This window comes from Panthera pardus, unplaced genomic scaffold (genome assembly GCF_024362965.1).
Source record: "Panthera pardus isolate Hobbes unplaced genomic scaffold, ASM2436296v1 HiC_scaffold_17, whole genome shotgun sequence".
Taxonomy (NCBI): Eukaryota; Metazoa; Chordata; class Mammalia; order Carnivora; family Felidae; genus Panthera; species Panthera pardus.
This window is the reverse complement of record NW_026526732.1, coordinates 87,158,356-87,184,832: the sequence shown is the minus strand read 5'-3', so window position 1 is coordinate 87,184,832 and position 26,477 is coordinate 87,158,356. Positions and strand designations below refer to the sequence as shown.

Below are 26,477 nucleotides of genomic sequence, written 5' to 3'. Positions count from 1 at the left end.
ACTATACTCAGATCTAAATATCAGCAGAAGGATGAAAAAAGAAAATAGGAACAGAATACTACCACCTCAGGGGCTGTTGTGAGGAACAAATTTAAGTTAAAACACATACAACTCTAAGGGTGGTTCCTGGCCCATAGTTAAGTGCTCAACTGATGTCAACTATATTTTGCTTGTATCCAAGGTAAAGAGTATGTTAACATTTAAAGTGTGCACAAGAACTATAAGGCATGAACAATGGATTATCTTAGCCTATTTCTGTGAATTGAAAATCTGTTCTAAACCTACCTACCTACCTACCTACCTACCTACCTACCTACCTTTCTGTGGACTGGTATAACAATTTTATTTGTGTTTTGGGGGGAGGACTTGAGATCCGTGTAAAACTTATACTTTAACAGCATTGCAAATCAAGTATATAATGTGTTAACTGTACAGACTGAGCAAATATTTCATCAGAGTTGAAAACGTTTGAATAGACGTATCTGAACATTATTGAATTCTGTACCAAAAAAAAAAAAAAAAGCACTACTTGAATACCACCTAGAATAGTTAATGAACAAGACCACTGACTTTAGTTCTTCTATTTTGCTTTTGTAGCATGCCTTAAAAGCAATTACTATTCCATTACTGTTCACACAAGAGAAAATTTACCAGCTTGTAATTTAGGGGCAAGTGGAGTAGACAGAAGAAAATGGAGTCACCCACTATGGTATCCAAGAAGTAGGAGACAACAGTCTAAATGTTTAAAAGACACATACTCATTGCACCAAACAATAACCCAGACATGTCTTCATGTCTATTCATAAGAAAGATAATCGGTGAAAAGTAGGTTGGAGGACAAAGAAGGATGGAAAAAGACAATAGGAAGAGGCAGAAGAGAGAATGTCTTTTAAACCCAAATTGCTATTTCTGGTCCATTAAAATATCAAAATCCAAATGAGAACTGGTCTTCATAGAAAACTCAAAATTTAACCATAATTCAAGTACTGTAAACCCAGGGAGAATACAGAAAAATCTTTAGATTTAACATTGACAGCCTAAGAAAATTGGCTGTAGTTTTATACACACAGTTTTAGAAAATTCTCACGTTTTATCAGACTTACAACATGATTACTAATATGCTTTTAGATGGGGAGAAATGAAACAGAACAGGTGCCTTTCAGGAAAAACAGTCATTTTATTGCTACATCTAAGAGATTCTTCTAGGTTTTTTCACTTGGAAAAGATAATTACACTAAGTAACTGTATCAAAGGTAAAATTTAAAAGGTAGATCTTTCGTCTTTCAGGAAACACAGGCAGAATTTACTATTTGGGAGGGAAGTGCCAAACGTAAATTTGAGTATCTTTTGCATTGTGGCTCCAATAAGCCGCATATAAAGAGGGGAGCATATTGAGGCTTCAGAAAAGGAACAAGACAGAAAATTAAACCTTAACTCCTCTACCTGATCAACACACAAATAGCTTAATAGCACCCAACAGAAAAATCGAAACAAAGGGCCTCTTTAGTTCACTGCTTGCCAGAAATGCATCTTCAAGATGCCTTCTCATTAAAGGAGTCCTTTCACGTGCCCCTTAAATGTCTCACAGTCGGCCTGTCTTCTAGTCTTCCCTCATTAAATTTAAAGTTAAAAGTTTTAAAGTTTTTTCTCATGCTTGGAAAGTGCCGTTTTTTAACCTTTCGATTCAATTGATTTCCAAAGGTGAAAGCAACTTCACCCGAGAGCATCAGCTTGAGACTCAGGAAAGACTGGTAGGTTTTCAAGTAAAGAACAGAAATCTGATCAATAGTGTTATTGAAAATATGACTAGAGGGGCGCCTGGGTAGCTCAGTCTGTTAAGCATCTGACTTCAGCTCAGATCATGATCTCACGGTTTGTGGGTTCGAGCCCAGAGCCTGGAACCTGCTTCAGATTCTGTGTCTCCCTCTCTCTCTGCCCCAATCCCTGCTCACACACACTCTCTCTCTCTCTTTCAAAAATAAATAAACATAAAAAAAATATGACTGGATACAGAGTTACATTTATCTGCAGACTTCTCTTTTTTTTTTTTTTAATTTTTTTTTTTCAACGTTTATTTATTTTTGGGACAGAGAGAGACAGAGCATGAACGGGGGAGGGACAGAGAGAGAGGGAGACACAGAATCGGAAACAGGCTCCAGGCTCTGAGCCATCAGCCCAGAGCCTGACGCGGGGCTCGAACTCACGGACCGTGAGATCGTGACCTGGCTGAAGTCGGACGCTTAACCGACTGCGCCACCCAGGCGCCCCTGCAGACTTCTCTTAAAGTAGCTTAAATCCTTCACAAATAAGCTTTTCCGGAGGGTTAGATGGAGAAAGGTGTTCAGGCAGGCAGGATTACCTGTAATCTGTAGTGTAAAACCCCATCAATGCCACAGGATGTGCGGGGAGTAGCTGCTGAGATACTGGAAACCTGGGGAAAAAAAAAACCCTTTCCATCTCCTCCAATGGACAGTCCAGTTTCTGGGGCTACGGCTCACACTGAGTTTCATTTGCAAATGGATTTGGATGTTAATGTAGCATTGTGTAATGCAAATATTTCTTTCCTGGCAGCACAGCTCAGTTGAGAGGGGAGGCTGAAAATTAGTTAGCTGTATGGAAGAAGAAAGCAGTACTCCAGCTACCAGGGAGAAATAATTGAACACAGATTGCCTGTTGCGCCTGTAATTTAATTTGGAGACCTTTCATCTTTTAGTTTCCTTCATTTGCAGCCAATGCTTAGTGAGCTAATTTGTACCTGGTTCATTCTCCCCCTTTTATCTTATCTACATTAACATCAACCATGGAAATTAGAAGCACTATGAATAAAAGATGAAGCCTGACTTGGGACATTCTCTCCCTAAGTACCGTGAATTACTTAAAAACGAATTTGTGTGTATGCACAATATAAAGGACTGAGATATGTATGCCTCACCTCTACAGCATCCTTTATCAGTATCCTCCCTTCCCCCAAGGAGTTGCAGTTTTTAGATGTTTAATCTAGTCCTACCTTTTCTCCACAAGACCAATGTCTAGGCTATAATCCACATGGAATCATTGATCCTAGAACTGGTAGAAGGTAGACCATTCCATTAATGTATGAAACAAAGGAAGCATAAATCCCACTAATCTGAATTTTTAGAGAGTTCACTATTGCTTACCTTACAAGCAAAAGAATGTGTTGCAAAAAAGGAAAACTGAATGTATCAACATATATGCATGGTGAACAGAGGTCTACTTTGTCCAAAAACACTGTGTGTGGGGGAGGACGAGAGATGGTGGAGAAAGGGACTAGTCTTGAAATTATTGCCTGGGAGTGGTCCCTGGGAGCTACTGCATCTAAATTCAAGTGTATCATGTGTATGACGTTTTTTAAACATTCCTTCTGTCATATATTTTGTATACTTGGCACCTGTCCATAAAAGAGTTGCACATACTCTTAAGTTAAAATAAGTTTGATTTTTTTTCGTTACTTCCAACTGTACAAAATTTTAGCGTCTTGTAAAATTTTTCATGTTTTTCCCTTTATAGTATCCTCTGGGCCAATACTATTTTTTTCTCCTCACCCTCTCCTTTTTATGTTCTCTTTTTCCAATGGACCAATGAACAAATGTACTGGATTTTTTCCAGTAGCAAGAAGCAACAGATTCTTCTCTTGTTGCTTAATACCCCCCACCAAGCCTTTCTTTCTCTTTGGGAAGTATCAAAGAAAAACTTTGATACTTTGGTCTGAATTGTTTCAATGCCTGTAGTGCCAATTCTTCTGCTCATCTAACACCTTATACCAATGGGCTAGAACCTGGAGATAAACAGAAAATCACTCCTCCTTCACAGTCCATCTCCCTAAAAGGTTGATTAATAATGATGTGCATTGCTTTACTTACACAAGACTACACATATTTACAGGTAAGGCAACTTCCAAGTTGTAGGAGGTTAAAAAAAAAAAAGACACACACAGAAAAAGACATTGGAGTTCAAAATTATGGTGCATTTAATGTAAAGGTCTTTGCTTCAGAATACAAACCACCCTATCTTTTGGGAAAAAAGCAGGATCAAAATAAAAGCCCAACTTGGGGCACCTGACAGGCTCAGTAGGTTAAGTGTCAGACTCTTGCTTTCAGTTTAAATCCTGATCTGATAGAGATCAGGTAGAGAGATCGAGCCCCCCAGGTGGGCTCTGGGCCTACAGCATGGCAGAGTCTGCTTGGGATATTCTCTCTCTCTCTCTGCCCCTTCCTCACTTGTGTGCAAGTTCTCCCTCTTTTTCAAAATAAACATAAAAAAAAAAAGCCCACCTTAAAAAATCAGATTATATCTTTAATCTTGGTTATAATAAAGACTACACCCTACAATGTCAAACCTATTTCTTCTGAAGAAACATGAAAAGAAAGCCCTACATTGGGAAAAGATGGAAAGCAATCACTGGTCCCTCTATTCATGAAGGAGAGGATGAATAGAAATGAAGGTGTCAACTGCCCTTAAAAAATGGTTTAAAAAAAAAAACCCATATAGGCAGAAAAATTAAACTGAAAGAGTACAAAGCAACCCTGTCCTGAGTTTAAAAGAAAGCCAAACAGACGTTAGGATGAAGATGTGGGGCATTTATGTTTAGGAGACATGCAGATTGTCCCATTTACTTAGAGGGGTGGGTGTGATGGAGTCTAACCAGCAGGAGGTCAAGGAATTTTGGGTAAAGGAAAGCAACAGTCCCATGAAGAGTCAAAGAGTACAGGTTTGTTTGTTTTTTCCAGGTATATTTGTGTACAAGGAAAAGTGAAAACCATGCAATCTGGGCTCTTTAACACAACACACATAGATTGCAAAATACCAGCCTCAAGAAATAACACCTGTCCTAATCCGCTGCTGGCTCTGCGCACCTGAGGCCTTCCAAAGGAAAAGAGAGCATTCTCAGCAGCAGGGGACCAGTGACACCCAGGACATCACAGAGAGGACCAGGATAAAATGGGCAGGTACAAGAGTGGCCTGGCTAACTCGCGGAAGAGAGAGAGGCCTTAGAGAAATGTCGAGAAAAAGAATTGAGCTGTCCACCTAATACTTCGGGCTGCAGAAAGACATAACCACAGGGCAAAACAGTCTCAACCCATTTACCAGAGAGTTTCCTTGAAAAAGAGTAAATCTTCAGAATAGGAAAGGGCTTTTGTGGGGTGCAGTAAGAGATAGAGGTTGGACCCCCACACACAGCCCGAAGAAGTCACTGTGTTCACTAACAACTATTTCTGTGCCAAAGGACAAGAAGAGAGAAATTTGTCTCTGGGCTGATTTTTTAGTCACCATCTCCACCTTCCTCCCCATATGGTTCTAGACTCAGAATCACACCTGTGTGCGCTGAAAGGCCTCGGGAGTACACCAAGCCTGCCTCCCCACCCCCACCAATGTGGGCTCCATCCTCAAGCCAGTCAGAGTCTTGATCCTGGAAATACCCCCGCGCCTCACCTGTGCTACTCCCTGTGCTCAATCTCGGGACCAGGTTGGCTGCAAAGCGCCTGGCCACACTCCCTCCCTTGGGCCACAGTGGTCCTCTCTTCCATACCCTACCAGCGCCTCCCTCCCCCCCGCTAGTGTAAAGAAGCCAGGGCCATTGGAGGTTGCAGGAGGCCTGGAAACGCGCTCCACCTGTAGTTGCGAAAGGGGCCCTGAGAAGTGAGAACTCACAAGTGCAGCTGCAGCCGGGCCGGCAGAGGCCCCCTCCGGCCCTGCCCCCCCACCCCCACCCCCAAGCTGAGGCGGGCCGGCCGCTACCTCCTGGAACAGCTCCAGACTGTAGGTGTTGTCGTCGTCGGCGAAAAAGAGCACGCCGGGCTGCGCGCGCTGGTGCTGGTGCCTCTGGCGCAACCAAGCGAGACCCGCGTTGCGCTGCTCCGTGGCGCGCGGCAGTCCCGGCCTCTTGTAGCGCCGCGGCGTGGGCACGTGCAGGTGTGTGCTGGGCAGCCCGGCTCGCGCCAGGAAGCGGCTCACCAGCTCGCTGCGCGCCACCGCGTCCTCCACCAGGATCCAGTGCAGCTGCGCCACCTGGCGGAAAGTGTTGGCCAGGCGGGTCAGCTCGGCTTTCTGCACCGGGCGGCTGTAGGTGGGCGTGATGGCATAGATGGTGGGCAGAGGCGGCTCGGGCCGCGGCTGTGGCTGTGGCCGCGACTCGTTGCGCTTCACCCATCGACGCCCGGGGCCGCTGTCGGGACCAACCCTGCGGAGCGGCAGTCGGGCTCCCCCGCGGCCCATCACGTAGGGAGAAAAGTAGGGGCGCGGGGTGAGCGGGGGCGCTGGCCTGCGCGTGTCCACGTCGAGCATGATGATGACGATTAGGATCCAAGGCAGGAGAATGAAGAAGCGGCTGAACAGAACGGACTTCATAGTGCGCTCTTCCCCGGCCTCTCGGACGCCCCGGAGAGGGACGAGTTGGAAGACCCCAGCGCGCAGTTTGGACGGCGGCGGCGCCCGCACTCAGGAAGCCGCGGTGGGCGCGTTCTCCATGGGGTCCGAGGACGCTGCGGGGGGCCGGGAGCCGCGGGGCTCAGCTCCCCCGGCGTGGGGGATCCGCGCGGGTGCGGAGGAGCTTGGGCTACAGAGAGTGCAGGTGGGCGGGCGCTGTCCCCCCAATCCTGGTGAGTCAGCCGGCGGGAAGCGGGACTCTGTCCAGCAGCGCGCTGCTGGCCGCGGAGTTGCGCCCAGCGCCAGGCAAGCGGTGATCCCCAGCCGCTCTTTCCGAAGAGTGCGAGCTGGGAACCGGCCCCCGGGGCTCCTCGCCACTCCCGTCCCGCGGCGCTGCGGGCAAAGGGACTCCAGCCGTGGGCTCCCAGTGCGCTCTCTGGGGGCACCTCTGAGGGCGGGAGGCGAGCACTGAGGGCTTCGTCACATCCCAGCCGGGTCGGCGAGGACCGCGAGCGGACGCCGGAGATGTTATTCCCCCCGCTCTGTTTCGCGCGCCGCAGCGGAAGCCTGCACTCCCGTCCTTCTCTCTTCTCTTCTCAGAACCTCTCCCGGCTCCAGCAGCAAGATCCCAAAGCAAGGAGAGAAAGAAAAAGCGAGGGGGCGGGGGCGCTGCAGACTCCAGCGTCCTCCCAGTCCTCCTGTGGGAAGACAGCAGCGCTGCTACTGGCGGAGAGGGGCTGCGAGGGGGAGGTCGCGAGGGGGGCCCCCGGCTCTCCGCGGGGTCTGCCGCTGACGGCCCCCAGAGCCAGCTCTGGAGGCGGCCGCTGCACCGCCGGAGGAGCGGGAGGAGGGTCCCGCCGGGCTGCACGACCTCCCGGAAGGGAAGATGCTCGTTGCTCGCCTCCCGTCTCCGCGCGCTCTTCGCTTTCTGAAATACTGCAAGGTTTTCAGAGATCAGCTAGAAAACCCCACTCACGTGCGGAACACTCGGGAGACCTGGGGTGGGGAGTTGAGGGGGGAAAGGCGGGGAGGGTAAAGGATCCCTTCTCTCTGGTCCCCAGCTGCGAGGCTGCTGTGCTGGCGTGTGTCCCCAACAGCAGCAGCGAAAAGCGCTTTCGCTGAAAGGCAGACATCGATAGAAGCCCCGGGGAGACGGAGGGGTGCCACACGTAGGTGTTCGGCATGTGAGATGGTCCACAAGAAAGAATCAATCCGAACGGTTGCTTGCTGACTGCGGGGAGATCATGGGGGGTGGGGGGATTTCTAAAACTCCAGCTGAGTACGTTTAACTTATTTTTCCTTCAGTAATTTGGAGTCCCATTTCCTCACAGTTCGCTGTCATCAGAATTATTCCGTTTGACCCTCCCGACGATCCTTTTAAAGAGGCCTGGAAAGTAGAATCACCTTCATTTTATGGATGAGAAGCTGAGGCTCAGAGTTTAAAGTGATTTATCCGAGGTCAGTGGCAAGTGGCCAAGTGGAAATAGAACGTGTGTCCCCCGAGTCTAGCCAGGGGCTTTCTCGCTGCGCGGCCAGAAGAAATCACTTTGGACACAGCCCGACCGGGAGGGGCTGGCCCTCCGAGATGTAAACACGGTGCAGTCGAAATCAAACAGAGCGTACGGAGACATACAGAACCATGGCAGTGTCTGGAAAACCACGAGTAAGCAATTGGCGCTTAGTTAGGACTTTTTCTATCTAGTGGACCTACTAGCTGTCTGCAGTGTACCGGGAAGAAAGAAGAGGGGCCACGCTTCATAGTCAAGTCCCAGGGAGATGCTTGCAAAATCAGCAGGAAAGCCTTTCCCCCCGCCAGCCCATGATAAATAATTTCTGAGCCCATCTTCTCTCGGTTGTTTGTCTTGCTCAGTCTGGTTCACAAATCCCTCCAATTGCGCATTCGGTGTGAGGGCGCGCTGTAGAGCTCGGGAGCTGATACCCCATCCCACTCCACCCCCTTCAGCCTTTTTGAGATTCCTGTTTCTTAGTCCTACCCTTGCTGCTCCGACTATCATCAGGCGTTGGCCCGTCTGTGAGTTTCCCTAACTTCCTGCTCAGAGTCTGAAACCTGAGGGTGTTACAGAGTTTGCTTGCACTCCTGGTCCCCCCACCGCGAGGGCTAGCCTTCAGTTCTGACCCCCCTCTTTCGGCTACAACTCATAGTGTAAACTCGGCAGAATAGTGCGTCCTAACACAGGGAACAATGAATCCATTACATCCCTTCCCTTATTCTCTGCTACCCTAATGGGACTCTGGATATAACACAGCCTCCGGAATATGTGTCCTGATCTGGCCTAGGGTGGCGCAGCCTGAAATCAGTGTCGGTATCCTGGGGCAGTGAGGGGGGGTGGGGGGGGGGAACTCAGCAAAGGCTTTTCCTAAATACTGGCAAGCAGCACACACACCAGACCACCATTGCAGAGATTACTGACGTCTGTGTTCATTCTGTTGGAATTTTTAATGCAGTAATTAAAGGCAAGAGAAATGCCTTGTGTGTTACCAGGATGGAAGCTCCAGTGGTTACTGAATTGTACTAAAAAAGCTTCACTAATTTCCTTTACTTGGGAATTCTCAGTTATCCTTACTATACCATAAAACCCATTTCCTAACTGCTTCTTCTCCAGCAACCAGGGCTATTCACAGATGAGACACTTTTAAAATCAAACAAATTTTGGAATATGATATTTTAACTGGTGCTCAGCATTCACAGATGTCATACAACACAACACTTAACTAGCACATTCACATCAAGGAGGTCACTTCATCTTTTCTATTGTCTTTAGTCAGCATTTGGATCCAGGTTTACCTCATCCAGTCATCTGTTGGGGGCATCATGGTTCTCACAGTCAGGCAGACCAGACTATGGTTTGATTCCCAGCTGAGCCACTTGAGCAACTTTAGAAAGTCAGTGAGGGGCACCTGGGTGGCTCAGTCGGTTCAGCATCCAACTTCAGCTCAGGTCATGATCTCATGGTCTGTGAGTTCGAGCCCCGCGTCGGGCTCTGTGCTGACAGCTCAGAGCCTGGAGCCTGTTTCAGATTCTGTGTCTCCCCCTCTCTGCCCCTTCCCTGCCATGCTCTGTCTCTCAAAAATGAATAAACGTTAAAAAAAAAAAAAAAAAGAAAGAAAGTCAGTGAGCCTCTCAAAGCCTCAGTTTCCTCCTCTGGAAAATGGAGTTAATAAAACACTCCACGGGAACTTGTAAGGATTAAATAGGATAAATAAGATACAGTATTTGGCAGAGGAGCTGGCATTATGCAGGCAATGAATGGTATTTAAATGCAGGTAACACTTGCTCAAAAGATGATCTTAACCCAGGAGATCTTGCAGAATCATCACACAGGAATAAAAATGAGGTCTGTTCTGAACAGGACTGACAGTGCCTCCAACAAGGCTCCCACCTATGGGGAAGGTGTCGACGTGTGTCTAGCCTTACTTAGTTGGAGTAGGGAGGGGAATAAAATCGATTTACCCCAAATACAAGGTACAGCTTATCATGCAATAAGGGTGACATGATTCCCAGTAACATTTTTTTCAAATGACTGAATATGCCATATTGTTTTACATTTAGTGGCTCAAAACTGTGGACCCACATCTTCTAGGGTGAAAGATAAAGATACAGAACTACTAAGAATGTCCATTTGAAGCATAAAACCAGGGTAAAACAGTTTTAAGTACAAAAATGTATCATGCTGTTAAAATATTTAGAGAGTTTATCAGGCACTGGAATGGAAACAACTCCTTTTAGTGGAAGCTTGAAGAAAATGCCATTTTTATGAAGCATAATCACTGGGTAGCTCTAGCACTTTTCCATATAGTCTACAATATTTTTACATAAAACAATTTAAACTTGATCTGTGGCTGATAATGAAGGTTAGTGGAAGTCACTAGAGTAATTAAAATAATTACCTAACTTCAGAGCTTCTGTACATCCTCTCAGTGTTTATTTTCATTTAATCTCTCTAATTATTTGTGTAACAAAGTGAGCATTGCTTCATCTGTACTAATGAAGCCTTAGATTGCTGGCATCAGCCACAGCATTTCATCAGCATTCAGTTGTTCTCAGATAAACAAAGGTAAAAAAAAAATCCCATCTGGGGAGTTAACAAAAACATATCGTATAATCACTAAACATTTACATTTTGCCTTGATGAGTAATATGCAACTGTCACTTCTGTAGCAAAAAGCTTGCAGCACGATTAGCGCACTGTATAGAACTGATCCCATTTGACATTTGAGCCTGGAGTTCTGCTAGTGTGACTAAATCAACCTTCAAATGAGCATCTGGGGACATCTCGAATATTCTTAGTCAAGTAAGAAAGGGATCAAGATCTATACACAATTCTATACACAAAATCTATACACAATTAAGTATTTGTAAATATCTATATGATAATATGGGTGTGCAAATCAGGGTATAAAGAGTATCAGAACTAATTCATGTGCAAGTAATAATGTAGTGTGAGGGTATTGATAATCAATACCCACATGAATGTGAACATAACTTTCTGTTAAAATACCAGACGTTATGTGAAAAGAGTGACATCAAAATAAATAATTCTAATAGCCCCAAATTCCAGGGATACACGACAATTTCATTGATAACTGTCATAAAAATGACATCCAAACCACAAATTAAATGGCTCATTTGGTTTATTTTCTTGCATCTGGATCCTCTACAAATATCATGTTTGGCCTAGAATAGTTCTAAATTATAATGCTTCCTTAAAATTTTAGACTTTTTCAGATAGTATATACAAAATGTGATGTTAGAAGTAATTTGTTCAGTAAAATCCCATTTGTATATGATGGGTTGGGATCAAGGTTACTAAGTAAAAGTGGTTTTCTAGAAAAGTAAAAGTTGGCAATTTATCCTAACAATTTCATTGAAAAATAATTCTATTCAGTTTGAATAATAGCTGAAATAGCTGAGTGTTCTTCCTTTTCCCTTTATTAATGAATTAGGGTACACAAAACCCAATAAAACATGTATAAAGGCATACTAGCATCTTTTATATCTTTCCCCTCACTATCTTAAAAATTGGCATTTACATTAAAATGATAATTTGTTAGCAATAGAATTTTACTGTAAAACTACACAATCTACCTTTCATAGTTGTTACAAGAATCAAAGGAGATAATGTAGATGAAAGTATTTTAAACACTATGGTTTGTACATGTAAAATAGAGGAGATTGGCCATGAGCTGATAATTGAAGCTAGGAAATTACACATGGGGTTCCTTATATTATTGGGCCTATTTTTACATGTTTCAGAATTTCCATTATAGAAAGTCAAAATACATAGAATAGATTATTATATATTACAGTTTGTTTACTGGGATTATACTGATGCTACAGTCCAGAAGCTGAGTTGGTAGATTGCCATAACTCATTCAATCAGTCTCTTAGCCCTGAAAATAGGTCAGTTCAGTTAAACAGTTATGTCCTATTTCAGGGGTCAATGGTGTATGTGGAAGTGGGGGGGGGGCATCTAAATTAGGCCTTATATGGTATGAGTAGCAGGCATTTAATGAGGGGCCTTTCCATAGAAACAAGAGAAAAACAAAGGCTAATGACTAAAACAAACTATCAACTCAGGTTTTGAGTCCAGAAGGCAGTCAGTCAAGAAGATTTTTAGATGCAGCTTTAGATGGTGGAGTGAGGACAAACAGTGGCAATCCCTTGAATATTTGTTGTTGCTGTTTGAATGTCTCTGGTCATGGCATCACATGTTATGGTGAACTTTCTGAGTGACCTACAGAGCAGCAGGCATGAAAGTTTTCCATACGCGATCTGTTGTGGTGCTTTTTTGAAATTTATATCAAGTCATTCAGTTTCAACTTGCCAGGCTTCAAAAAAAAGGGAAATTTTAGTTTTTAGTGATGTCAAGTCAGGAGAGTGGAAAGAAACTAGGAACAAGTATTGACAAAAAGCACAGCAAGAGCCAGTTTACAAAGAGGAAAAAAAACCGTAAGTCAACAAATATGGCAATGTTCAACAACCCACAAGAGTACGTTGTAGGTTATTTTAAAACAGAATTTCCTGCCTAAAATTACCCCCATTTTTATTAAAGATAATTGAAGAAGACTAATTTGTAAAACAAGTTTACTCCCATTAAGTTTGGCTTGATTATTTACATAAGTGCAACAAGAATAGTGAATTATCATATAGACTCTTTTTAAGTCTGCTTTGCTGGAACTTTAATTAAAAATCTCAGATTGAATATTTAAAAGCCTATGGATGTTAATAAGCCAAATCAGGAACTTGCCACCAGACTTTGCCTGCAATACCTATAGATTTGGGTAAATTCCTCTCTTTTGGAGGTCCCCAATATATCTTAATTTTCCTGAAGTGCCAGGAAGTGACCTTCCTACTCACCTGTAAGCACGACACCAGGCTGGGATCTCAAGGGACTTTTTAGCATTGGCTCCATAAAGCAAACTTTAGTTCCCTAAATCTGTCTGGCCCTATCTAATTCTATGGATGCCATCCTCAAATATGACATTCCAGCCAAAACCTTGGTAATATAACCATATTTCCAATTATGTCCTGTTATGAGAACAGATTATTATTGAACTTAGGCAAACTAAATTGTCATGAAAAGAACACATAATAAGCATTTCCAAATTCTGGGAGGATCAGGAAGAGAGAAAAGGGAAATATTTCAGTTCTATTTATAAAATTGCTTTAAGTTATAGTTTAAGAGAAAAGGGAAAATGAAAGAAAAAATTTTTAAGTTTATTTTTTTGGGGGAATGGGTGGGGAGGGGCAGAGAGAGAGAGAGAGAGAGAGAGAATCCCAAGCAGGCTTTGTGCTGTCAACACAGAGCCCAGCACAGGACTCAATCCCACAAACTGTGAGATCATGACCTGAACCAAAATCGAGAGTCAGACGCTTGACTGACTGAGCCACTCAGGTGCCCCAAGAAAATGAAAATTTTATTTTATTTTATTTATTTTTTTTAACGTTTATTTATTTTTGAGACAGAGACAGAGCATGAACGGGGGAGGGTCAGAGAGAGAGGGAGACACAGAATCTGAAACAGGCTCCAGGCTCTGAGCAGTCAGCACAGAGCCCGACGCGGTGCTTGAACTCACGGACTGTGAGATCGTGACCTGAGCCAGAGTTGGCCGCTTAACCGACTGAGCCACCCAGGCGTCCCAAAAATGAAAATTTTAAATATGGCAAACAAAGTATTAAAAAAGTCATATTTTAACAAAAATTAATTATAAAAATATAATGTTTGTTTAGTCCCATGTTTATGCTTGATCTTGGGTTAGCAGTTCTATGAATCAGTCACTCTATTAGATTTCTAGAAATTCTTTTTTTTTTTTAACTTTATTTATTTAAGTAATCTGTATACCCAGCATGGGGCTCAAACTCATGACCCTAAGATCAAGAGCCATATGCTGACTGAGCCAGCCAGGCATCCCAGATTTCCGGAAATTCTTATCTAGTTCAGTGGTTTGATTTTAAAGTCACCAGAAACCTGTATTCCAGGGTACTTGTCCAAGTCTTTTCCATGAATCTCTTTGAAGCAATTTTGATTGCATTTGATTGTAAAAGCTTTCAGAGAAGCATCAGAGTGAAAAATAACTATCGGTGAGTGATGAAAGACTCCAAAATAGCCACGGTTAAAGATCTGGTGGGAGTTCATTATGATGTAATTTACAAGGAAACTTGGTTATTTCTGTGGCATTTAACATTTTAAGATAGTAATTGGAATTATAATTGTTTATATGGATAACAGGGACATCGACAAATTTTTAGGAATTTTATACAATCTTTGAAATACTTTTATTAGTAGCATATACTCATCCAAATATAACCTAAAGATGATTGAACAGTAATTTTATTTGACAATGTTTCCCATGTATTTTAACATATCAAGTAAGCCTAATTAGTTTCACATTTCTCTTTTTATAAGGGTAGAGAACAAATGTTTTGAATTTTTCCAGGGATCTTCTAAGAAATCCCAAAGTTAGTTTGAAGGCAAAAACACTTTATTCAGAATTTGATTTGGGGAAATTTGTCAAAAATGTTAAAAAGTTTGAACACTTGATTAAGCAGATGATAGATCTCTGTGAAAACTATCCAGTTATCAACCTAACCAAAGTGACAATAAAATATTTTAAAGGCAAATACAGTTGGTAATATCCTTAAGAAAAAAAAAAACACAGCGTTTTAAATATTAAGAAGACTCAGTAATCAAAGATCTGATAAAGCTAACATGAAGCACAGGGAGTTCTTTTGATAAGACACGCAATCTTTGTCCTAGGCAGATTACTCAAAGGTAAAAGAAAACCTTTTATAATCTCTTAAATTAGGAGACCAATAGTCTAAGAAACTTTGTCATTTTAACAGAGAGACAAGACTAAACACTGGTTTTGTATCAGTATATTATGGAACTTGTTTTTTATTTTTAATATATTTTTTCAAGTTTATTTATTTTGAGAGAGAGAGAGAAAGCGCAAGTTGGGGAGGGGCAAACAGAGAGAATCCCAAGCAGGCTCCTCCATGTCAGTGCAGAGCCAGATGCAGGGATGGAACCCATGAGCCATGAAATCATGACCTGAGCTGAAGTGGGACGCTCAGCTGACTGAGCCACCTTGGCACCCCTATTGAGCTCATTTTAAACATGTAATAAATAGCGATGCCTGGGTGGCTCAGTTGGTGAAGTGACTTCGGCTCAGGTCATGATCTCACAGTCTGTGAGTTCGAGCCCTGCCTTGGGCTCTGTGTTGACAGCTCAGAGCCTGGAGCCTGCTTTGGGATTCTGTGTCTCCCCCTTTCTCTGCCCCACGCCCCTCATGCTCTGTCTCTCTCTCTCAAAAATAAATAAACATTAAAATTTTTTTTCTAATTTTTTTTAACATTTATTCATTTTTTGAGAGTGAGAAAGAGCATGAGCAGGGGAGGGGCAGAGAGAGAGGGAGACACAGAGTCAGAAGCTGGCTCCAGGCTCCGAGCTGTCAGCACAGAACCTGACACGGGGCTAGAGCTCACCGACTGTGAGATCATAACTTGAGCTGAAGTCGGATGCTTAACTGACTGAGCCACCCAGGTGCCCTGTAAAAAAAAATTTTGAAATGTATAAATAAATCCACTTAATCTTAGTCAGGTTTGACTTTGTAACATATAAACTTTTTCCCCCATAAACCTTCTGCAAATTTCCATAACCATTTACGTATTGTCCTACTTTTTCCATTTCTCAGATGAGTCATTTCTTTTTTATTTATTTATTTTTTAATGTATTTTTTTGAAATTTATTGTCACATTGGTTTCCATACAACACCCAGTGCTCATCCCAAAAGGTGCCCTCCTCACTACCCATCACCCACCCTCCCCTCCCTTCCACCCCCCATCAACCCTCAGCTTGTTCTCAGTTTTTAAGAGTCTCTTATGCTTTGGGTCTCTCCCACTCTAACCTCTTTTCTTTTTTGAGTCATTTCATTTTAGGACAAAATTAGTCTCTTTTTCCCTTAACGAAAACATGTCTTTCATACATGTTTTCTCTTTTAAAAAAAAATACATCTTACTTCCCTTGAAAACTTTGCATACAGAATTGTCTCTTTTCACTCTTAAGGTTTCTAGTAGTTTCATTTACATATATAGATTGTCATATACTAGCATTCTGTAGCAAACTAGCCAATTTTATGAATACACCATTTCACAATTTATAGGTACCTATTTTTTTCATGATACTATTTTCCAGTGTGACAAAAAAGGACATATTTATTAGAAGACTCAAATATCTTTGTCTTTGTAAAACTTAAGGAGTCAAAAATAGATAAACTTATGTTTACCAATTAATGTTTTAATATTTTATCTTATTTGGGGGGCACCTGGATGTCACAGTTGGTTAAGCATCCAACTTCGGCTCAGGTCATGATCTCACAGTTCACAAGTTCAAGCCCCCACACTGGCTCTGTGCTGACAGTTCAGAGCCTGGAGCCAGCTTCAGATTCTGTGTCTCCCTCTCTCTCTGCCTCTTCCCCACTCATGCTCTGTCTCCAAAATAAATAAACATTAAAGGAAAATTAAAAAAAATATATTTTATCTTATTTGGAAAGGATCTAGATATTCAATGAATATCTATCATTTAACTTAACTTAGTATAACTTCAAGGTTTTAAGATACCAAAAGATTTTAGAAACTGTTTTTATGCAGACATATTTTACAAAACATAATCATTATTGAAAAAGTTCATTTATAAACTTTTATCCCACTTACATCCATTTAAATCACTTATTTTCCATTTCACTCAATTATTCACCTTAATTATACTTGAATTAGTCATCAAAGTTTCCTGAGACACTAAACAAAGCTATCCATCATCTTAAGTTATTTTTATTGCAGACAAATCAAGCAAATATTTTTTTAAAAAATCACAGAACCAAAGAACCTAAAAGTTAAAACACGTGGTTTTCTCCAGTTTTTTTTTCCTGTCATGCTTGACATACCTTAAGCAACTTATTTTTTTACTGTATGTTTTGTTCTTAGGTTGAACGTACACCTTTATAATCTTAAAAATCTAGTAGAGATAACATAACCTTAGTTGACTAGTCAGCTCAGGTAGAAGAATTTGTATGCCTGTACTATATTTAATGTTGATATTTCTGAAGATATGCCTATTTTTGTTAAACCAACAAACTTAAACTAGCTTTTCTTTACTGAAGATTATCCCAGATCATGTGGACTTGAAAAATATTGGAGTTAGCTTCTATATTTCTGAGAGTTTTATGAATACTTAATTTATAAATTCAGTGCTTATTTTAGATTAATATAGTAATCATTTTTCTTAAGCCAATTAAATACACCTCTTTTACAAATTAACTTTGCCAATATCATCTGGAGGTAGACAAAAAGATCACATGTACATAACATATATAGACATAAACATACAGACAGATGCAATAGAAAGCCTATAGTTTTAATTTTAAATTTTAACCATGAGTTAGGTATAAACACAGAAACATACAATTTACTAATTTATATTAGAGGCAATTCTCATTTTTGCCTTATTAATTTTTTTCTTTCAATCTGATCTTTTCATAGGTAACAATAAGACTTGTTTAGAATTAAGAGATCTCTAAAAAATTCTTTTAGATATAAAGGTCCAAATCTTCCAAGGCATATCTATTTCAATGTGACTACAAACCAGTAAGCCATTTTATGGCTTAAAACCACTAGGCCTTTTAACGGATTAATGGTGATCTCAAAACGCATCCCCAAAGAGGTTACAAAAGATGGGTCCTTCACAAGATCCAGAGTCTCTCCCAAAGACAAAGAAAGAAAGACTTAAACAACACCCTCTGAGAACCAGTAACTGTTGGTAAAATGCTAGTCACAAATGGTGTGCAATCCACATTACTGTTCCACCAAATTTTCAGGGTCCGCAATCTGACAATTGCCTGCCTGTAGCCATAGGCCCAAAATGTATGCCCTGGCAGAGGGAAAGCCAAGCCAAGCTCTCAGTACACAAGATGAGACAAAGAGGAAAGCAATACCTGTCCCTGGTAGGGAACAGGTAGGGTAGGATACTTGCCTGCTATTATTGATAACAATTGTTATTATTGATAGGGATTGATAACCAATGGGTAACCAAAACCAAATTCACAAGAGTCACAATCCAAAGAACTGTTTTGGTTTTTTTTAAACAAATATTTTTCTCCTGTCAATCTGAACCTGGAAAAGAAGGGACAAGGAGAAATTTTTACCTTCTCTCTTGACTAGAACTACAGAGATCTGGGAAAGTTGAGTATAGTAAGAATTCTTCTCTGACTTTTGTAGTTTCTCCCAGGACCCCATCCACAGACTGTAGAGAGAGTATTAGTGGGGCATCTCAGCCTCTTACAATCACATCCTATTGTCCAGAAACCGCAGGGAAGGCAAAACTTAGGGTCTCTGGCAGGCTCTGAGAATTCAAGACATAAAACTGATTAACAGGAAAAGCATACCAACTTATTTAATATGTTTTATGTGACACAGGCACCCTCATCAGGGAATGAAGACCCTAGAGAAGTGGCAAAACCTATGCTTTTATACTAGGTTGAACACAGAGGCATTGTGGAAAAGGCTAACGGAAGAGAAGACTTATTTTAACAAGGTCTGTTTGTATAGAATTTCCTCAGCCTCAAATCTTTGTCTTTGGTGATAAGAATGTTTCTTTTCTCCTGGTATGGTGAGGACATCTTTCACGTGGGAGTTCTATCTCCTGTTTCCAGGAAGGAAAGGGAAGCCTCAGAGGGCCCTTCTTGTACCTGTTGTTTTTCAAGTGCCTTTATCTCAAAATAATTCTTATGCCAAACTGATACATTTTTCAGTGGCATATTCCACCATCCTTCAGGATTCTATAACAAAAAACAAAGACTGTGTATCTTAAATAGTAAACATTCATTTGTCACAGTTCTGGTGACTTGTAAATTCAAGATCAAGGTGCTAACAGATTTGGTGTCTGGTGAGAGCCCTCATCTGAGTTGTTGACTGCTGACTTTTCATGGTGTTCTCACAAGGCAGAAAGGATGAGAGAGCTCTCTGAGGTCCCTTTTGTAAGGGCACTAATCCCATTCTAGAGAACTCCACTCTCCTGAACTATTCACCTCCCAAAGACTCCATTTCCAAATTACCACCATATTGGAGGTTAGGATTTTATCATTTGAATTTTAGGAGGACACAGACATTTAGTCCATTGCATAGGGTTAAAGAAGTGTTACTGTATCTTCTTAAATAAAAATGTATCTCCTATCTCAAGATAGATCATTCTAGTCCCTGTAGGTAAACACACATCATATGAGCACCCTACCTCCAAAATACAAGAAATATAATAGAACATTGTCAATGTTTTAGGTGCCACTTTTAAATGTGGTAGTCCATTGGCTTGAATTAGTTTTTTATTTTTGTAACAAATTAATTTATGAGCCTACAGTTGGACAACTGAAGTGCCTACATTTATTAGTTTCTGTTTTTTGAGTTTCAAACTAAGTAGGGTGTGGCTTGGGCATGTATTCAGTGTTCCAAGTGGAGTATGAATCCCTCAAACAAAGTGAACAGGACGTTTGTTCCCTCATTCCTTTGCCCATCAGTTTATTTCTTCAGCCTAAGAATTTACCCACACAGATTTAGTAAAAAAGGAACTCATTAAGAAGGCTTGATTCTGAAACAGAAATAGCATAAGGGCTGAAAAAATTGAGTCCATTATTTTACAAGAAAAGTGTTTGGAATTCTATCCAAATAAAATGCAATTAAGCCAGCAAAATCATCATTCTCAAACTGTGGTATAATTGCTTAGACTCACACTTCAACTAACTAAAAACAAAAGCCTTCGAATTCCAACTGAAGTCCATGTCCTAATATAATCTCCAAGCCAACTAAGTGTCAAGGCCATCACAGTTGAGGTGCTGTCACTCTCTAGGGTCTGGAAGCACTTGGTCATTTAGAAGGTGGCAGTAAGAAGGCAAAGAAACCCAAGTGTGGGAATGCTGTCTGCCAGGCACAATTACCTGAGACCCAGGTCAACTCTGTCAAGAGGCTGGCAACACACCCCTCCCCCACTTGCGGAAAAAGAGCTGTCCCAGAATAAGGAGACCTGGGCGAGTCCATATCCTAGATACCCACCCACAGTTTACCTATCTAAACGTATTCCTCACTTGGCAGTTGAGTAGGATCCCAATACTTGCCTCCTGCCATCACTCCTAAAACTAAGAGATGCTGTACAAGAACTAACATGAACCAAGTTTCCGCTCAATGCACTAAAAATACTTTAACGCAACAACCTTGCAAAGCAGGTACAGAGAGTGAGAAATTTTTCTAAGGTCATACAGCCAGTCAGTATAAGAGACTGAATTTGAATTTAGTTGTTGTTGTTTTAATTTCGAAGCCAATATTCTTTCCACTATGGCTGTTTTCCACAAATGTAAAAACTGAATGGATAATAGGAGATGTAGAAGTTATTTCAGAACCTGAAGTCCTTGTGATTACATGAGTTGATATATGTAAAACCCTTAGAACAATAACATGGTAAGTATTCACTAAGCATTGGCTGGCACTATTATGATGATGGTAATGTAGGGTGTACTTTTGGCCTCTGAACATGAAATGAATCATGACAGTTAGAATAGGACTGATTTGCACACATTTTTAAAAATAAGCAATCAAGTGATCATTATTATGCAAAAACACAAACTGGTAGAAGAAAGAGGCCGGGGTTTGAGGTCAGAAGATCAGGGTCCCAGTTTGGGCCCCTCCCATTTTGTCGCTCATAATAGTAAGAACTACCTGGTAGGGAGTGGGTGGGTGGGTGGGGGGGTTCCTGAGGATTAACTGCCACAGTGTGTGTGAAATCCTAATTGTAATTGGCACAAGGCTATGAAAATGCTAGTCAGTTTTTAGAGAAAGTAATCTCTTTTGGGCCTAAGGATTTATTGATACTCTGTGTTTCCTCTTTGTTGCTGCCAGCATCAGATTCCTGGTAATTGGAGAGACAGAGGGGTATTTGCCAGATGAACCACAACTGATGTAATACGGCATACAACTGTAGGTTCAAAGAACTAGTTTTCTTTCTCCTCCCTTTTAACAAGGGCACTTGACAACAGGAGAAAAATATCTCCAATAAAATAAATTTTATTTCATTTATTAATTTTTAATGTTTATTTATTTTTGAGAGAGAGAGAGAGAGAGAGAGAGAGAGAGACAGAGTGTGAGCAGGGGAGGGGCAGAGAGAGAGGGAGACACAGAATCCCAAAGCAGGTTCCACATTCTGAGTCATCAGCACAGAACCTGACATGGGGCTTGAACTCACGAACCATGAGATGGTGACCTGAACCAAAATGGGACACTTCACCAACTGTGTCACCCAGGTGCCCCTCCAATAAAATAAATTTTAAAAAATTTGTTCAGTGTATTGTTTGTTGATGTGGAGTTCTTCAAACAGTGCCTGCATTTGTTAAGTGCTATGTGTATTAGCTAGTATTATTTATTGTTATTTTTACTTATAGTCAATTTCTATGACTACAAACTGAATGTTTGTGTCCCCCTCCAAATTTATATGTTGAAGCCCAATCCCCAAAATGATAATATTTGGAGGTGGGGCCTTAGGGATGTAATTAGATTTGAATGAGGTGATGGAGATGGAGCTCCCATGATGAGATTCGCGCCCTTACGAGGGAAATGAGAGCAAAGAACACACTTTTCAACATGTGAGCTACAGTAAGTCAGCACCAGAAACTAGCCATGCTGGCACCTTGATCTTGGCTCTCCAACCTCCACAACAGTGAGAAATACATTTCTGTTGTTGGTAAGCCACTTAGTTTCTGGTATTTTGTTAAAGCAGCCTGATTGGACAAGGCAAACGATACCAGCGCTCTGCCTGCATCACAGGGTTGATACGGAGGTCATACTTGTTAATGTTATGCAAACATTATTAACGCTTATTTATTTTTGAGACAGAGAGAGACAGAGCATGAACGGGGGAGGGGCAGAGAGAGAGGGAGACACAGAATCTGAAACAGGCTCCAGGCTCTGAGCTGTCAGCACAGAGCCCGATGTGGGGCTCGAACTCACGGACCGTGAGATCATGACCTGAGCCGAAGTCGGCCGCTTAACCGACTGAGCCACCCAGGCGCCCCTATGCAAACATTATTAAAAATAATAATGAAGTAATAATCTTACATTTCTGACACAAGTAATAAAACCTATGCCTTCTTTAAAGTTTTGAACAGCTATAGACAGATATGTAAGTTATATACAAGAGAAGGAGGAATGGCAGAGGGAAAGTTGGGGCGGGGAAAGAGAGAAGACTGGAGCAGGCACTAAAACTGTCCAGGCTGGTAGGGGAGCCCTCTGCAGTCCACACATGGCTATTGAGCACCTGAAATGCGGCTAGTTAGAACTGAGATACGCTATAAGCGTGAACTGCATACAAGACTTCGACGTCTTAGTACAAAAGAAAGAATTTAAATTAGCTCATTAATTTGTATATTGACGATGGGTTGAAATAATATTTTGGATGTGCCGGGGTAAATGTGTTATTATTCATTTTATCCCTTCTTTTCTATTTTTTAATCTAATAATTTAAAATTCATATGTGGCTTGCATCATGTTGCTGTTGGACAGCGCTGTGCTCCAGAAAAGGAGGAAGTGGATAGGTCATATGAACGAATGTAGAGGGGAGAGAATGTAGTCAATCATGGAATTAAATAGGTCCACAGAATGTTTGCAGAGAACCAAGTGTTGAGGATTTATCATAGTGCTTCACTTTGTACCCCCAGTACAGGCACAAAATAGGAATGTTACCACGGTATTTGCCCAGCCTGCTTGGAGCCAGATGCAATGCAATCAAAACTTTAGATCTGGCCCACAAGTCAGCACTTCCTAATAATTCCTAAAATTAGGAACTGTTCCTATCCTCTCCTCTTGTTAGCTGCCCCCGCCACCCTTGAGAAAGACACTGTGAACCAAACTATACCTACTCCAAATAGTTTTGAATAAGGCCCCTGTATGATTGGTTTCCTGTCCCCACAACCTAGCACAGAAATGGCACGTTATTATGCTTACTATGTCCCTTTCATAGGTGCTTCACAAATGCCTGTTGAATGAATGACTATTTTAGAAACATTCAGATGAGTTCAACCACTATATAGATGCATCCTATAACTATTAAAATTATAGAAGCTTACTGTCTAAACATTCCATAAATGAGCCAAGTTCACAGGCACACAGCAGACCAACTGCTGCTGCTTTGATTTCCGCACAAAAGTAGAGTTCTGGTTACTAAAGAGGACATAACCACCTCGACAGAGACCCCCTTCCCCTCTCTCTAAAAAAAAGAGCCAGCCTCTGCTATTAGGCTTAAATGTGAAATTTTGTCAGTGTTAAGGCCAGGGACCCAACAAAGGCCTAACTCTTGCCTACCTTTGTGATTCCCAAGGGAACAATACACAAGAAGCAACATGCGAACACACGTGTGTTAATACTTGGGCCACGACTGATACTGCCAAGCTGAGTTCTAATGCACAGCTAGGTTGAAATTTTTGAAAAGGGCCCCCTTCCCCCTTCCACGTAAACCTAGGGACCTTTAGCATAGGCATATTTGAAGGACATGGCAGGAAGGAGACATAAACCTGCATCGTCCAAGAAAAATCTAGTCCCTTATCCACCAGCTGCATGCGCCAAGTGAGAGTGGGGATGGTTTGCCTACCCAGCAGGGCTGCTCCTCAGGGCTGGATTTCCCTGTGGAGGCAGGAAGCTGAAGGAGGAGAGAGAGGACGGCAGAGACTAATTGTGCCCTTGGGGTGCAGGGCCTGTCCATTAATCATCCGTAGTCCCAGCATGTTCCTGTCTCAGGCCAGCCAGATGCACAACTGCTCCCCCAGAGCGGGCTGAGCTAAGACAGGAGGCTGAGAGGTGCAGCTGTGCCTGAGATAGCTGACATGTTTCCTTCCCCGGGTGGGCGAGGAGGCAAAGTGAGGCTGAAAGGGATGTTGTCAGCCTTCCCCAAGGCTCTGACAGAAAGGGTCCGGATCAAGCCTGGGCATCGAGAGGCCAGATACCCACAACCAGCTCCAATGAAGACTTCATTAAGATCCCATATTACCTGATCGCTTCTGTCAACTTTTTTTTTTCCTGTTTTTTTTTTTTTCCTTCTTGTCTGTCCCTCTTCCCCTATCCCTGCTTCTTTTTAGTTGTTTCATTACAAAAATACTCTTACACATATCAGAATTTGCCAGCTTAGTGATGCCATTGTTTTAGCAATAGATTTTTATTGCTAATATAAAACGTTTATTTAGTAATTATTATGTACCACTGTGCTAAGCACTTTAAACGTGTTATGCCATCGAATCCTCACAACAATACTACTCTGGCTGGATGCTGGAGCACAGCACAGCACAGGCCTGGCTACATTCAGGACAAGTGTTTTGTTTTCTTTTAAGTTTTTTAATCTTTCTTTCTTCCTTTTCCTTTTTCTTAGAATATATTTGTATTTATTTTATTTATTTATTTTTTTATGTAATTTATTGTCAAATTGGTTTCCATACAACACCCAGTGCTCATCCCAACAGATGCCCTCCTCAATGGCCATCACCCACTTTCCCCAATGTTTATTTCTGAGAGAGAGAGAGACAGAGTGGGAGCAGGGGAGAGGCAGAGAGAGAGGGAGACACAGAATCCGAAGCAGGATCCAGGCTCTGAGGTGTCAGCACAGGGCCTGATGTGGGGTCTGAACCCACAGACTGTGAGATCATGACCTGAGCTGAAGTCAGACACTTAACCAACTGAGCCACTCAGGTGCCCCTAGAGTTATTTTCTAAGGATAAATCCATGATAAAGTAAATGAAAAAATAAATTCTCAAATAACCATCTAAGTTGTGAAGTGAAGAAAGAAAAACCAAGGGAATAAAAATATATATTTTTTAATGTTTATTTTTGAAGGAAAGAGAGACAGAGCATGATTGGGGGAGGGGCAGAGAGAGAGGGAGACACAGAATCCGAAGCAGGCTCCAGGCTCTGAGCTGTCAGCACAGAGCTCAATGCAGGGCTCTAACCCACAGACCACGAGATCATGACCCCAGCTGAAGTTGGACGCTCAACTGACTGAGCTTAGGTTTATAAGTTCTTGCTGTGGTGCGTCATTGAATTTGCCCGAATCTTTCCAGGTCAGGCTTCCTGCTTCCATCTTGCCTTTTATTTACTTTTTGCTCCTTTTCTGTTTTCTCTCCTTCTTTTTGTTCTTGTTTTATTTCTCAGATGAATTTACCCCCTCCCTTTATTATCTTATTTAAAAATTTCCCTACTCTCTTAACACTCCTACTCTCTTAACACTCTTCTTAAACAGTAGCTGTTAACTGTCAATGATATAAATACAGATGTGGTGACTGTGGTAAGGCCATACACCATCCTCTTCTTTGGCAGTGCCCCTCCCATCCCCTCAATGGCAATGATTCTCAAACTTGAGCATGTGTCGGAACCCCCTGGCTGAAGGAGCTTTGCTAAAATAAGGGTGGTTGAGCCGCACCTCCAGAGTTCCTGATTCAGCAGGTCTGTGTGGAGCCTGGGACTTGGCATTTCTAACTAGTTCCCATGTGATGCTGATGCTGCTAGTTCAGTGACCACAGTTCAGGAGGCACTGCTCTTTGGAGTTCTAACCATGTTCAGAGTAGGTTCTCCCAAACTCCTTCACTGGTTCTTAGGAGACTTGCAGGTTTAAATCTCTGTCTGAGTGGGTTTTTGTTCTTAGGGAACTGTGACATTCCCTGACAATCAACTGTCATTTTAAAACCCCTAGTATCTGGTACACAAAGTCATTGAAGTTTGGGCAAATTGTGTCAATAATGTCATAAGCCAGAATGCAAAGTCCCATGAGCAGGAAAGAAGTCACTTACAGATATAGACAGATATGGAGGAGAGCCAGTTCAGGTACTCTAGGGTGTTCCTGATTTTGAGCATTATTTTGACAGTGGCCTGATTCCACATTGGTTACTTCCTTTAATGGCAGAGCCATAATAGATGTTCTTGATATGTGGTTCCCTCAGTTTCTTCTCCTCATGAAGGTCCAAGAGAAATTGGCTTGAGTGAGTTAAATCTGAATAACTAGCTCAGTTCTGGCTATGCTGGATATTTTTCTGAACTAATTAGGATCTAGACTGTGTCTCCCCAAAACTTCTCAGAAGACTAGGGTATAAAGCAAAAGCAAGGCAGGAAGGGCATTAGGATTCTGGGAGACATGAAATTGGGATTCTCCATCTCTTTGGAAGCCTACTGAAGGAGGTGAGAGCACCTGAAGTCCCATCAAGATTAGACCAAGTCTTCAGTTCAGGTACTTTTTTCTGCCAGTAGTTATGTGGATCCTCTTACAAGATCCTCCTTATGATGGGCTTTCTCTAATTGGCTTCTGTTTAACTTGGTTATTTAAACCTCCCACCCAGCCTCAGAAAGTCCCATTAGTCCTCACTAAGGAACTGTTCTTCAGCTCACCTGTGCCCATTGTCCTCCTCCTATTTTATTTTCCCCATAATCCTTGATAATCTTTGTTGTTTGCCTGGCACACCCCACCACCAGTGATGTGGTTCCAGAAGGCTATAGGATTTTCTGTTGT

At 42.0% G+C, this 26,477-nt stretch overlaps 1 protein-coding gene across 1 annotated transcript in view; it reads right to left on the bottom strand.

Annotated features, from left to right (window-relative positions):
- The window catches only part of B3GAT2 (beta-1,3-glucuronyltransferase 2), a 95,147-nt gene extending 88,761 nt beyond the window's left edge, over positions 1–6,386 (bottom strand). The window contains exon 1 of the mRNA XM_053904761.1: positions 5,758–6,386. Coding sequence (XP_053760736.1) covers positions 5,758–6,366 — 609 coding nt within the window. The 5' untranslated portion in view covers positions 6,367–6,386. The remainder of the gene's footprint in view (positions 1–5,757) is intronic.
- Positions 6,387–26,477: the final 20,091 nt, after the last annotated feature.